General features: G+C 41.7%; 1 protein-coding gene across 5 annotated transcripts in view; it reads left to right on the top strand.

The window, feature by feature from the left end:
* The window catches only part of myo18ab (myosin XVIIIA b), a 163054-nt gene extending 149986 nt beyond the window's left edge, over nucleotides 1-13068 (top strand). For 3 of the 5 annotated variants that reach the window (XM_078245834.1, XM_078245833.1, XM_078245836.1), the window contains 3 exons: nucleotides 582-626; nucleotides 7437-7559; nucleotides 11978-13068. In XM_078245834.1, the coding sequence (XP_078101960.1) occupies nucleotides 582-626; nucleotides 7437-7559; nucleotides 11978-12080 (271 nt within the window). In that variant the 3' untranslated portion in view covers nucleotides 12081-13068. Of the gene's footprint in view, nucleotides 1-581; nucleotides 627-7436; nucleotides 7560-9071; nucleotides 11932-11977 lie in introns of those variants that run through there. The other 2 variants (XM_078245837.1, XM_078245835.1) reach the window with 2 other exon arrangements.
* Nucleotides 13069-14952: the final 1884 nt, after the last annotated feature.

The raw sequence follows: 14952 nt of genomic DNA, 5'->3' as shown, positions 1-14952 counted from the left end.
GTTCAACTGTCAGCTGAATGATAATCAGCAAGATTTCCCCCTCAACCTATTTGGAAAACATTAATATCATAGTTCAAGTTCAAGTCATCTTGACTTAAGGTTTGCTTACTACCATTTTCTTGAGCTTTCAACCACATCTCACCGTCTTCATCAGCAGATTGAATTTGGTTAGAGTTGTCCAGTCCAGTCCTCTCTCTGGGGCTCCTTGGTAAGAAAATGTAGACACTCTCTGAGATGCCTGCTGAACACCGTACAAATATAGTGAGAGTTCTTCTCCACACAGCAGCAGTAAACAGCTCTGAGTCATTAGAATACGCTCTGTAAGTCTTTCTTCTCCCTGTATGCAAGACAAAAGATCAGGATGAGGTGGCATGCTGAGTCAATGCCCCTACAAACATGATGCATACTGCCAAAGGGGAAAACAAAACTGACATATATTTATTGAGATATTTTTATGCATCATTCACGTTTTATGTATTATTTTTTACTTGAATCTTATTTCCTGTTCTTCTTTTCTATTGTCTTTTGTTTTTCTGTGTTTTCATTTCTTCTGTCCCTCCACCCATCATCATCATGACCAGTTTGCAAGACATGGTGACAAAGTATCAGAAAAGGCAGAACAGAGCGTGAGGAACCTGTGTTTTATTCTTTTCTTTTGTTGCACCACTGGGAATGATGCACTATCTTTGAGCATTTAGTGGAGAGAGAAAACCCCAAGTTTTTTTCTGGGTTTAGTTTCGGTCCAGTTAGTCCATCACTTATGGCTGCCACACTGTAGAAAAGAGCTGATATTTGATGGAAAAATCCCCCCTGACTGAAAAAAACAAAACAGAAAAGATATTTGGAATGCACCTGGCATTCTGGGCCAACTTTGTTGTTTGGTGATTTCCCCTGATTCCTGAGATAATTTTCATCTATTTCCAGACATCAGCTTTTGGTGTCAGGCCCTCAGAATCTGAGAGCAATGGCTCAGTTCCAGATCCACACATGTTTAAAAATTCAAACGGGAAGAAGTGCCTCATGGTAGACGCAGAGATACAGTTAATCCAAGGGGTGGTTTTCCTTTGAAAGTGTTAAGGTTTGGGGATAATGCATCATCAACAGTGCTCAGAGATTTGCTCATAACCCACAGTTTACTCCACTCTTCATTGCATGGCCTCACATGCTGAGATGCATGAATACCACTGACAATATGTTACTTGATCCCCAGCATGAAACAAGCCTCCCTCCTCAGATTCCCTGTATGGTTAACCGCTTTGCAAAGCTACGAATTGAAAGGTACAAGTGTCATGATCTTTGTGGTCATCCCCCGCGGCCCAAGGTCTTCCTCCCAGTTCTCCTTTACACAGCCGGGAGGGGGGGTATCCAGCTGTGTTTCCTGCCTTGCCTTGGTCTGAGGGCGTCTTGTCGGACACTGCTGTCTTGTGTTTGAACAGCAGTCTGTGACCGAGTCAGCCTCTCGCTCCCTAGGCTATCTAAATATTTCATCCGCCCCCTCTAGGGCTGGATGTGACTGTGGCTCGGTGACTGCCCTTACTGACAGGAGAAAAAAAAGGTGTGTTCCTCATCAATCTTTGACTCGCACTTGCTTAATAATGCAGAACCCTCAAATGTCTTACAAAAAGCTGTGGCGCACACACACACAGCGTTAACCTCTGGCTCTTAGCCATCCCAGTGCCATGTCTGTGTCGAGGGATTATTCATCCGAGCGGGAGAGTGCAGGCTTTTGTGTTTTGATTTGTAATGAGCTGTTAGCACTGCCCCATTTGAATGAAGAAAAGCTAGGCTTTCCAGATGTTTGAATAAGACATCACATGCATTTCTATTTTCATGAAATATAAATTATGTAGCTGTACATTTGACTATATAAATATTAATACAGTTTGATTAAATTTGTATTAAGCTGCTCTAATACATACAATCCAAAAATGCATCTATCTAATGCTGGAACACTTTGGCTTTAAAATATCACTGAAATTATATTGGGGTTTATTGGTTGTTCGGCAACAAATACCTGCTCTGTAAATGACATAACCAGTGTTCTCTTGTGAGGACTTGTCAAAGCCCAAAAGAAAGACGTCAACTATTTTGGTCATGGGTTTCATACACTTTCTGTAATAAAACATCTAAAAGCAAAACTCCTATCAGATTGGGAGATGGCGGTCCCTGGGACAAAATCTTATGAAATGGGGGGTCCGTGGACAAATTTACGTCAATTTAGGCGTCCTTGGCTGGTTTGGGAGCCACTGATCTAGCTTATTCACTTTTATGAAGTATTCCATTAACTAACAGTGCAGCTAATGGAAGATAATGTTAAAGTGCTCATATTATGTTCATTTGCAGGTTCATAATTGTATTTAGAGGTTATATCAGAATAGGTTTACATGGTTTAATTTTCAATAAACACCATATTTTTGTTGTACTGCACTTTGCTGCAGCTCCTCTTTCCACCCTGTGTGTTGAGCTCTCTGTTTTAGCTACAGAGTGAGGCATCACACTTCTGTTCCAGCTTTGTTGAGAGTCGCACATGCGCAGTAGCTAGGTAAGGACTACTAGTCAGTCAGAAGCAGAGTATGAGATCGTGCCACACTAGCAGCTAGGCGAGCATTATAACGTGTGTTACAGAGTGACTCACGTTTGTCAAGGAAGTAAAGGCTGGACTACAACAGAGCTGTTTGGACAGTTTGTGAACAGGGTTTTCTGTTGGAGATGGTAAGTTCCCTTTGGGGTGGACTTTTTCACTTTGTAAACCTATTACATGCACAAAAAAGATATATAACACAATAAAGGAAAGGGAAAAAGCCAAAAAGCATAATATGAGCACTTTAAGGAAATACAAGTATGTATCTGTAAACCTCTTATCAGCTTTAGCTAACTAACATTGTTAGCAACATTATCTGCACTGGTTGGCTGTTTTCCTTTTATAAAGAAAGTTAGCTGCAGCTTGATAACTAGCTGAAAAGGACTAGTGTTATAGCTCTAACAAACATTCATTGATGTAATCAGTTTTTGATGTATTTTTGACTTGCTAATAACATATATTGACTTTAGTCAGGTTCCGTGGACGGATAACACGCGTTTGTCTAAGCCATAGCTTGTTAAATCTCCAATATCCACCAAGGGAAAATTGCAGGCTAGGTAGCTAATTAACTAGTCAGCTTCATTTGATATTCATGCATCTACAAAACACACCATTCCAAAGGATAACATGTTGAAGTGAGAACACTTATTTCCAACATGGTTCCAAGAAGATAAAAGCTGGACGCAAAACATAGAACATAAATTCAAACAATAGAAAATCTAAATGACATGAATACAAACTTCTCTAATATATTATATAAAATATGTACATCAAAATACCTAAATCCAACAAAATGGCTCAAGTAAAATATCAATAATAACCAGCGTTCATGTTACTCTAAAACTCTCTACCTCTAAAAGTCCCTCTTGCTTTTGCCATTTTACGATTTAAAACAGGGCTGATCTACAGTATCTGTAGCACAATAAACAGCTTACAAATGTACCTTTAAATGTCAATATCTGTCAGTTTAGATGCTAAATGTTGTGCTCTGTATTCTTCAATACAACTGCTAGCAAAATACTGCCTGTCCTAGTGTTTCGTGCCACTGCTGGCTTAGCTGGCTTAGCTGTCAATCAAACCTGTTCTCGGCCTGCCAACTCCGAGGCTTGGAGGATACAAAAAAATTACTAATGTATCTCCAAAGACCTTCTTTCTAACTTTTAAGTATTAGAAAAAAGTAACTCAAAATGCAAATCACTTTAGCCCAGTTATTTGACTCCACAAAGGGATGGCTGTTGTGACTTCAGTTGGCTTTTAGTATAGCTAATATATAATATGCGCAATTCATATTGCACTGAACTCACTGCTTACTGCACTGGAAGTTTTGCAGCACAGATGAACTGTGTTACCTTGTCATGTGACACTGTGTATGAGAGGAGTTTTCCAAGCGTATGTTTGCTGATGGTCTTGGAGAGGATGCATATGGCTGTCTGTGCTCCAAAGCCACAGGGACTTCACTGGCTCGACAGTTTCATATATCGGAGGCATAAACAGTGGTGTCTATAAGAACCAGGGACACAGAGGAGCAACGCTAAGCAGAGCAGAGCAGGGCAGGAGGATCCATAGAAGCTAATGATGAATGTAATAGAGTGTAACAGAGATGTACAACCAATGGCGGCAGAATGTCACAGACAATTAATGTCTCCTCAGCACTGTTTATTTGCTTCCCCCAGGCTTTCGGCAGGGCTTAACTAATGGTATGCTGGTCAAGGACATAAATTGTGGTTGACACCATGTGTGAAGTGCGCAATTACATATTGCCCACAAATGTGTTTGGCTATAGACCTGAGAGGTCTATATCTATGTGCTCTGAATGTGTCATGGCAATAATGTTTGTAGATAAGAATGTTTTGCAGAATAGAGACATATTATGAAACAGTTTTTAATGAACACATCTGCAAAGTTTCAAAAAGTTCATACTGAACATAGCTGCAAAACATTTACTGTCAACGTATTTCATTTATTTTACTCCAATATCTGCTCGTAGCAAGGTGAATGCCTCGAGGCAAAGTGTTTTAGTACAAAGTCTGCTCCCTGACGCTAGAGTGACCTCCCCCCCTCATTGAGTGATGTTTATCCAATCTTTTCTGATAAGTCCAAAGTGCCAAATACAAAGACATTTGGCTGCTCTGTCATCATAACAGTAGGCAGCAGCCAATCCCCAGATTGTCTAATAGTAGAGGCATGTTTTGCAAAGCTAATTGCAGCTTAAGAGTCCGTCGCCCCCGTCCTTCCTCCCATCCCTCCCTCCTCGTCTCTGGCATGAATGCTGCCCCAGCATTACCGTCCAAGGTTATTGTATTCCATAAAAGCTACCAGGCTATGCATTTGGATCTTACTGGGCAAGCCATTATTTGAAATACCCCCTTTGAAATCCAGGGAGCTTTTTGTCTCTGACTGATAATGATTTTAATTATATGTGGTACTGGGCCTTTCTGAGCTCTGTGCTGCATAACGTAATGTTTTTTTTCTCTCTCTTCCTTGACAAGATGGGAGGCTTTCTGAAACAGATGCAGAGATGTTGAGCCACCATGTCTCTGTAGGACTATTAAGCTGTTTCAACTTAATTTCACAGCCCCACACAAGCACTGGGCTTTGACGGCACTTAATGAGTGTTGCGCTCTTTTCATCCGTGTCAAATTTTATGACAAGTCCTCTATTTTACTCCATGGCTCACAGTGGCTTTGTGAATGTGTAATGATAATTGAGAGGAAAACGGTGCAGTGCCCAGCTGTGTACCAGATCATTCTGTCAAGAACTGAATTTATGAGTGTATGCTTATGGCTGTGTGTCTGTGCAGGACTGGTGATGAAAAATAATTACCAGTTGAAAGGTAAATCTGGATATTTTCTGCCACTTTGCTGTGCAGTTCAAAGACATTTAGTTTTTTTCCAACATAGGTTTTCATTGGTTATGGTGACATTTATAGGTCTAAAAACAAATAGAAATGAACATGTTCTCACCTACTTTTACAATGTGTTAATCTGGTGTAGGTGGTTTCGGTCTAATCTTTATGAGCTACATGCAGGTATATCCTGATGAGGGCTGTTTAGACTGAAACATTGCAGAAATACAAGTATAAACCAGCACAAGTGAGAAAGTGTGCAAGATATTTTCTGTTTTATTTAAGTCACACAGATATCTACACAGCTTTTACAAGTTTTACAAGTAAAACTTGTCTAGCAAAGACAGATAAAAACAGTTGTGCAATGTCCAACGCAAGCAAGGGGCACATCCTCTGAGTGAATGGGTTGATCTGCTAACGTTTATGAACTAAGATAGTGGTACTCCAATAACACACAAAATCTCAATACTATTCACCCCAGTTTTCCATTTTTATTACACACATACATATTCTCTTATACCTATGCATTTTAGCAAACAAGCATCATCTTTACAACACCGTAATATCAGTAGTATCCTCAAACACCAAATCCTATTCTGAAGCCCCATTTTATTGAACACATTTGTGAATACAAATGTAGGAAAAGATGCAGACAACTTCAACACAGTTTGATAGTTTAAGGCCCTAAATAAAAATTACTTATTACTAAAACATACTCAGAAGACAAGGTTGGCTTGAGGGAACCCAACAAAAATGATAAAAATGATTTGATGTGTAGGTGCAATGTTCTTTGGTATTACTTAGATGGAAAGTGTCCATTGTATATCATTGCTTTTATTGTGGTAACAGAAGGCTACGTTCACACACACTCATGCGCTCCAGCGAAAAAAACGCTAGTCTTTCCATTCATTTTACATATGGGTAAAAGGGGGAACTGATCAAGTTTATTTTGCCAAAAAGTATCAGTGTAAGAAAATGAAATGGTAAAGTGAGGCCATAGTATTGAGATTGTTTTTGTGTTTTTGGAGTGCCACTATGTCAGTTCATAAGTTGTACAATGTCTTTGAGAAAATTAGTTTGAGCTTGAAGACTACAAATCTATAATAGAAAGCCTGTGTTACAAACTGCGGGCATAGAAGGTGTGAGGGTCTAATGAAAGAGGAAGTGTAGGAGCCATTGATCTTGGAGTTTGAGTTGTATCAAGATAGCTCCCGGATATCAATCTGCTACACTTTCACCAAATCATCCAACCACTTATTTTAAAATGATTTATTACCTGAACCACAATTCATATTCACTTTGTTCCTTACTTTCAAATAAGTCATTTAAATAACAAAGTTGTGGACTTGTAACCAGTCAGCTTGGATGGTTGATTGGTGTGCAATGTAAGTGTCTAGCAGGGTTGCTTCTTTCCCAGATCTCAGCAATACATTTCGTATGTATTATCTCATCAAACCAAACAGGAGTGATAGCCAAAACTATTAAAAATGAAAGCCAGTTTGTAAAGAAAAAAACAAAAGCTCCTATTATTCAAGCGCTATCGGTGGGTTTTGTTCCTGTCATGGTACTTCTACAGCACTTGCGAGAGTAAAGATATAAAGTTTTTCGGATGCCTGAGTGCCAGCTAACCGCAGGGCCAAGAGAGCACTCCTCTAACAGTGACAACAGGAAGAAGTTGCTGTGTGGTGTTTACATCTATACAACCTCTCGTAGGCATGTTTGTGTGCTTACTGGGGCTCTTTGAGCATGTGCTGTCTTTTATCCAGAATAAATGTCACAATCCTTGTTTGCTTCCACACTAACACTTCCAGTCTGTTCTTTGTACTCTGGCTCTACAGCTACAGAGAATTACAGGAACATTTCTACCACTGTTTACTCTCCTTTCACACTAACATTGCTTTTACCTTATTTTCTCCTCTCTGAATGGCCATATCTGACTTTTTCTATTCATAACTTCCTTTGCCATCTCGTCTCTCCTGACTTGTTGTCCTGCCTCTGACTCCTCACCAGTCCGGGGGATTCAGACACAGACTCGGAGGTGGAGGATCGTGTGGACGGGGTGAAGTCCTGGTTGTCTAAAAGCAAAGGTTCCACCAAGAACCTCTCAGATGACGGCAGTCTCAAGAGCTCCAGGTCAGTACAAAGACTGCGGCTATTACTACCACTACAGCAGCAGTTAGTAAGCAGTCTACCTACACCTTTGACTGTTTTTGCACTCTGTCTGGATGTAATGATTTACATGATCTGACCCAGAGGAAATAAAGCAGTCGGAGCAGAGTACGTGGCTGAAATGAGGAGGCTGCTATTACTTAAATGTATTTTCAAGCTGCTTTGTCTTTATTGTCGCCCGCTCTGTGAAGAGGGAACTTTTGTTTTTCTAGAAACAAACCACCTCCATGGTAGATTTATCGACATGCCCAATGGCCAGCTGGCATAGTCTACCTGAGCTGCTTGCTGAGATTAATGAATGTGTCTGCCAGCTGACAGCTTCGATTGCCCCAGATTTGTCTCCTTACCAGAAGATTTAACTCCCCTCCCTCAGCCGAGCCACTCCCAACTTTTAAAACTTTGGAGTTTTTAAATCTCTCTTAGTTGCATTTCCCCACAGACAAACACTGACTGATTCACCGAGCTAGCCAACACTGCCCCTTGTAGTAGTAGCTTAAAGTTCAAGTGACTTTAATGGCCATTTTCACAGGTACACGAGTACATTGGAATTCTTGCCCAGTTCTCTCAGTCATTCAACAAAGAATAGAACAAAAAAACATGTTGTTAAAGCTTTGATATGGGAATCATTTTCAGCCAGAGTTTATCCAAATGATGTTACTGAAGTGCCTATAATGCTCACAGGGATTCATTGTTTGAGATAAGTATTAAACATACAGTACCTTCAAGTTCAATATCGTGCTCGTTAGGAAAAATATGTATTTTGAAGTCACATATTGCAAAGTTTTTGCTAGCACTAATTGTGTTTCAGTACATATAGCCTGTGATGTTGTTGGAACACAATGGTTAGGGTTACCTAAACCTCAACACTATCAGTCAGGCAAACCCAAAAGAAACAAAGTAGCACATACTCTTTCTTTTCTCCAAGCTGTAGCTGTCTAGCGGTAGAATGCTATTCTTCTTCTGTTTTGTCAGGTGCTATGATTTAATGGAATTTAGGTTTCAACCATTTAAAGCAACAGTCAGCATTGCTTCTCAAATTCTCAATAATGTTTGATACTTTTTGCAGATGTATTGTACCTGGTTTTTAGTTAAATGACTATATGAATGTGGCCAAAACATTTAAATTGCTTTAAAGTTAGTTTGTAGCGTGCTTAAGCTGTGATTTTTCCCATTCTTATCATTACTGTGTCCTCATTTGTCCTTGGTGGGCAATAAAATGATGTTGGTGTCTCATTTCAGTGCAGGAAAAAAAACCTTGTTAGTCAGTTGTCTCCAGTTGCACTCTCCTTAAACTCCTCTTTTTTCATTGCTGTACTCTCATTTTGCTACATTTCATGACATTTCTGTTTTTATTTGTCAAGTTTCATTCATTTGTTTCTTATTCTCTTCCTTCACTCACCTCCACTTGACCCACGTTGTTATTTTCTCACCTACTGTCTTCATTCCTCTGTCCTTTCCATTATTGCTTTTTTCTAGATTTGCTGTAAATGTAGACGCAAAGGAAGGGAAAGAGTGGAAAGAGGGTAAGGAATGGAAAGAAGTTAATAAAGAGGGCAAAGAGGTAGAGCCAAGCAGGCCAATGTCAGTGATGAGCTCGCTCAGCTACAGAAAACGCTCCAACCTTGATTCCATCGGTGGCAAAGGGGGTGCCCTCTTGAGGGGGCTGAAGGAGAGTGCAGAGTCCGAAGACGCTCTATCCTTCCATAAGGCTAAACCCAAAAACCCAGATCTTCAGCACGACACCTACTCAGTCAGCTCCAGGAGGAAGTCCCAGGCAGGGGATGACATGAATGACAGAGAATCAGTCATCTCCCAGGCCTATTCAGAGGCCAACAGCCGAGCCAGGAAAGGCATGGACAGCCGCTGGGGGGACTTCGACAAAGAATCGGTCATTTCATACCCTGCACCAAGTCGGGCCTCCACACGTCTTGGGTTAAGTCCAGAGAACGATGCCAAGTCTACCATCAGCTTAGGTCTGTCAAGCCCACTTGGACGCCGCCAAAGCACCTCGCGCTTAGATGAGGACAGAGGCAGGCGGTCGCTGTATGGCAGCAGTCCCAGTAGCCCTTGCTTTAGCAGACGTTCTGGAGGACGCAGTCCTGGAAGTGTTAGCCGAGCTGATTCCCATATGTCGCTGGGACGCAGCTGCCGCCTGAGCGAGTTTGATGTTGATATGGATGATAGTCGCAGTGTGGCCTTCACCGAGAGGTCGGCGTACAGTCCTCACTCGTCCACTGGCCGCAGTATCTCCATGCCACCACCACGGGCCCGATCATCAACTACTGATAATGACCCGATCGACACCTTGGATATCAAACCAGTCAGTCATCGCAACTACCTCGACCCTGACCTGGAGAAAGCCATCAATGAGGTGCTGAATTTCAAGCCGATCAAATTCCAGCGCAGGAGCTTGGAAGACTCAGAGGGTGAAGAAGAAAAATCCAAGAATGAGAAGGACGACAGCAAAAGTATCGGCTATGGAGACGGACCTCGCCCTGCTAGCAGTCTTAGACGCTCTGCGTCGGCAGTGGACTGCATGAGAGCGTCCCGCAGCAGCAGCAGCTGCAGCAGTCGCCATCGCAGCAAGAGCAAAGGCAAGAGCAAGAAGAAGAAGAGAAGCCACAGCTCCGAGTCTGACAGCTCAGGAGACGACCGTCGTCACAGGAGCAGCTCCAAGAGGAGGTCCAAGAAGTCCAAGAAAAAGTCCAAGAAGAGGGACAAATCTTCGTCCTCTTCGTCGTCTTCTTCCTCTTCGGATTCCGAGTCGGACTCTGGGTCAGAGTCTAGCTCCGGGGCTTCCACCATTTCTTACAGAAGCTCCAGCAGTGTTAAGAGGGCCCCGGTTCGAAAAGTGTCCAGCCCAGAAGGGGAAGGAGAAGCTAGGCCACAGAGTGAGAGCCAGCCCCTTAACCCAAAGGACGATAAGAAGAGGAAGAAGAAGGTGGACAGCCTGATGATGAAGTACCTGTACCGGCCGGACAGTGACTGAGGCAGGCAGTAGGTGGTTGCCTGAGATGGATTTACCTTGAAGAGTGTTTTTGAAGCATGATGTGACCTAACCAATCAAAGCGTTTCCCACTCTTATCAATCAGCGCATTAAATGTTCCCCATTCAGTCTGACGGCGATTAGACTTTTACAGTTTAAAATGCTAATATTCTAATTTCCCGGTTGCATTTTTGATGCGTCTTAGGCATGCTAACAATTTGTGTTGTTTACTACTGCACCTTCTCAGTTTCAAGCCGAACAGTAGTGACCACAACCTCTGTGGCTGTCTTTCACTAGTTTAGTAAGGCTTTCATTGAGGACTCTTTGGGAGCTGGGGTATTGTGAATCTTTTCACACCAGGAAGTGCAGTTGGTGAGAAGCTGCACTCAACGTGAATGTTAACTCAGCCTTGAATCACTTCGAGATGTTGAGTCAAGTAGAACTTTATTTGTCCCCAGAGGGGCAATTGGTTGGGCACTTTGATTTACAGCCCCAGAAAGGTAAAACTAACAGGAGTCAAATAAGAGAGGCCAATATACGTTTCTCCTCCTAGCCCTATAACTGCAGGTATAATTAGACCCCGAGCATTGATTTACACCAACTAGAAAATTCATTTGAGATGCACAGTAACTAACCCCGGTTTGCACTTGCAGTATTGAAGCCATTTGAATGTAAGATAATCCTAAATGTAGACTGGTATAGGGATTGAATTTTTCAACAAAAAAAAAAATGTATTGGAGATGATGAAAAAAATATTTTAATCATGTTTAGGTTTCTATTTCAGTATAGCTGATTGACTTTACAACTGTAACATTTTGAGAGGAGGGAATCACATGTGTCACAGTGTTTTGTATTTGGTACTTAAATTGCATTGATTTAGTCTCCTAACCACGATAACACAAAACCGTTTTGCATGCAAAGGTTGTACCACATTGCATGAGTTTTTGTGCCCACTATTAGCAGGCTGACCTCACAACATGGTTAAACGTACAAATAGTGTGTGGTGGCTATGATGGCTCAACATGCTGTAATACAAGAAGACAAAGCGCAGGCAAACAAAGACATACATTTAGAAAACACAAGCAAATTGGGAAGAATTCACAAATAGACAAATACAGAAACGCTGCAAGTAGAACACAATGAAAATGATGCCCAACAAAACCAAAAACTCTTGGGGACACTAAAAACAAATTTAACTAGTAGATAGCAAAATGCTAGTTGTGCTAATATCTCCAATAACATCAGAATCACACTGTTCACTGCTCCGATGATGATCTCTACATTTGCTTGTGTTTTTTTTACATTGCAGTGCATTGAGCTCTCTTAGACACAGTACTGTTCTCCGCTCACTTTTTTGATAATAACATCAGCTGCTACTTGTTGTTTCCTGCTCCAGCCCCCCTGGCCGGAGACACTGCTTCGATAGATCTGATGAAGAGGAGGAGGAAGAAGAAAAAGAAGGCGGCGGGGCGACCCAGGGCACTTACTACGCCCGATAAAGACATGGCAGCCAAATGAAAGACGACGGCGGCGCTGTCAGCATCCACCCTCATTACACCGTGGCAGTTTGTCTTGCATGCAAAGTTGACCACAATTGTGGCCAGTTGGACACAACCACACAGTTAATAACCCAAAGTCCTGCAGGGAAACATGTTCCAAACACTCAGTTGCAGCTTCCTATGGCAGATCCTCACAGGGTTTGGTCATAGTTTGACAAACTGCATAGTGTAACTTGACTGCACACACAGCTGCTCCGTTATTAACCACTCGACTTTGCTGGTTGCATGCACGCAGCAGTTTGGCTTGAGCAGCCACCCTGTTTGGTTGGAACTGAGCCAAAGAACTTGAGGTTGCAATGATAATAGATTTTTTTTCAGCCTCTCTCTTTGTCACTCTTCCTCTCTTCTTTACATATAGTACACCACAATGATATGTATTGCCATAGTACAATGTATTGCCAAAAAGTTTAAGTATGTGTGCACACTGTTTTTACTTATTGCCTATTGATGCGGAGTCCTGACAAAAGTCCCAGCCTTTTTTCTTTTTTTTCCCTTCTTGTCCTTCTTTCCATTTTGGGACAAGTGCCATTTGATTAAAGTGGGCTCCTCTGCAGCTGGCTTCTCTGCAGCTGTGGCATTTCATGAACTGCTACGCTGTACACACGAGGACTCTCATCATCATCATCTGCGCACTCTTTGTTTGCCTGAAAAGTTGTTCTGCCTTTTGCTGGCTAATGATCTCTTCCTCACAGGGGAGGATGATTGCATCCACTAACTGCGCCGCCATGAAAAGCAAAGCCTTTTTCTCCATTTAACTCTTTTGTTTTTGAGGTTTGATAGATTTGTTTTGCAGAGGACTGCCGTCAAGCAAATTTATTTCCATGAGGTTTGAGCTTCCCTCTGTCAGGCTTTTTGCCTTGTCTTATGTTTAATTTGACTTGCTTTGAGTACTTGCCAGAATTTAGTAATGAAGAGACTTTGTCCTTGTGCTTGTCGTCTACATGTCATCTGTGTTTACATTTAAGTTTGATGTGCTCTCCTTTTTTCACGGGGAATGTACTTGACTTTGGGCACCAGTCATTTGTATTGTATCCTCAACCAGCATGTTCAAGGAAAGAACTGGTGTTATTCTACATTTTTCCCAACAGAAACCATGGAAGGACCGAAACCAACGATGCATTTTTTGACCTCTGGGAATTCTATGTATAACTAAATACTCTAAGCTCAAAAGTCCTCTTAAAAAGCTTTTTGGAGCTTTTCACTCACATCTCACGTCTTCTTCATTGAATGGAGCCGGCTCATGTGTCATCACAGCTCTTAGCACTAAGCCAGTTGGTTCCTACTGAAGATGTAAATCTTTAAATATGGCTTACAAATATATTGTTAGATTTTTGAAAAAAGGTTCAGTAATTTCCTTAAATCGCCAGCCACTGTTGTTTTTAACCAACCGGGAACATGCTAGTGAATACTTGCTGCGCAACTAGCTTGTTTGATAACTGGACAATAACATTATTCACATTTTATATAAGAGACATATTTGTACCATCACTTTTTGTTTCATAACTGTCTGAAAACCATTTTACTTCTGTGGAGCAGCTGATACTAGGAGCGCAGGGTTGTATAGAAGTGGATGGTGCCACACCGCACATAGAACCCAAATGCTTCTCCATTTCTCAGATGGGTTTCTGTCGGGATAATTCATTAAGCATAGTTATAGTGCGTTCCATTTGTAGTCTGAAGTCGTATTTTCTGAGGTCAAAGTTGGAAACGCGACCCTTGACCTCGGATTTCCGAGCTCGGACCTCGGACAACCACCGAGTACCCCAAGCTCAAAATCCAACATGGCTGCCCTGTGCGTCAACAACAGTGAAAGCTGTAGTAACATACAGCTATTAGCACTTCTTTGTTATTTGTGTCTCACTAAATCAGTCGTACACACAGTCCTCTCCAACTTCTATCTGTGGACATGTTGCTACGCTGTTTGTATGCACAGAACAGCGTAATGCGTTTTTATCAACTAGTATTGCTAACAATGGCTAACCTGGCTAGAGCTAATGTAAACAATGAAAATCTGACTTGTAAATGGAACGCAGTCTCGCAACTCGGGTGTGACATCATTCCCAGCTTGGGCTTCTGAGTTCCTAGGTAAATGGAACGCACTATTAGCTAGTTTTCTCCACTTTGCGCTAGCCACATGAGAACATTAGCTTAGTTTACAGTTAGGGCAACACTAAGAATATATCATCAGCAACGGATCACTACAGATTAAATATTAGACTTTTCTTCCCATGTCCCACAAATTTTGAATAAAAAGTGACCGACCTATCAGCCAATAGGGTCAAATGTTGTCCGGAGGACTTGCTATTTGTCAGTGGTGCAGTTTGAGTGTCATAATTCACCAAAATGGAATGGGAATCTTGCGAGCAGATCCACTGGTTGCAGTGATTCCCTTGAAATGAATTTCTTGGATGCATGTCTTTTCATGATTATATAAGAAAACTGTAGAATATCAGCAGCCTTCTCCTCTAAAGCCTCTTTGTGTACTTTAACTGTAACTTCATTAACTGGACACACTACAGCCTGTATAACCAATACTGTGAAATCATGTCCATTGTCTTTGTGGCCTGTTTGTCAGGTTTTTCCTCTCTCTTTAACCCAATGATGCCTCGAAACAGCAAGAAAATAGGAACCTGCATTTTCATGGTTGCTGAAGTGTTACATCTCACCCCTTGGTCATCCGACTGCTATTTACTGAGCAGCATTAAGATGAGTTTGAAAGCCATTTAAAGTGCAGAAGAGCTTGACATGGCATTTGGGGCTGGGAAGAATGTGTGGATGTTCCTGATTGTGGGAGAAGTTGGGTGTTATTCTA

The sequence above is a fragment of the Sander vitreus genome, chromosome 3 (genome assembly GCF_031162955.1).
Source record: "Sander vitreus isolate 19-12246 chromosome 3, sanVit1, whole genome shotgun sequence".
Classification (NCBI taxonomy): Eukaryota; Metazoa; Chordata; class Actinopteri; order Perciformes; family Percidae; genus Sander; species Sander vitreus.
The sequence above is the reverse complement of the archived record's forward strand: the minus strand, read 5'-3'. Positions and strand labels throughout refer to the sequence as shown.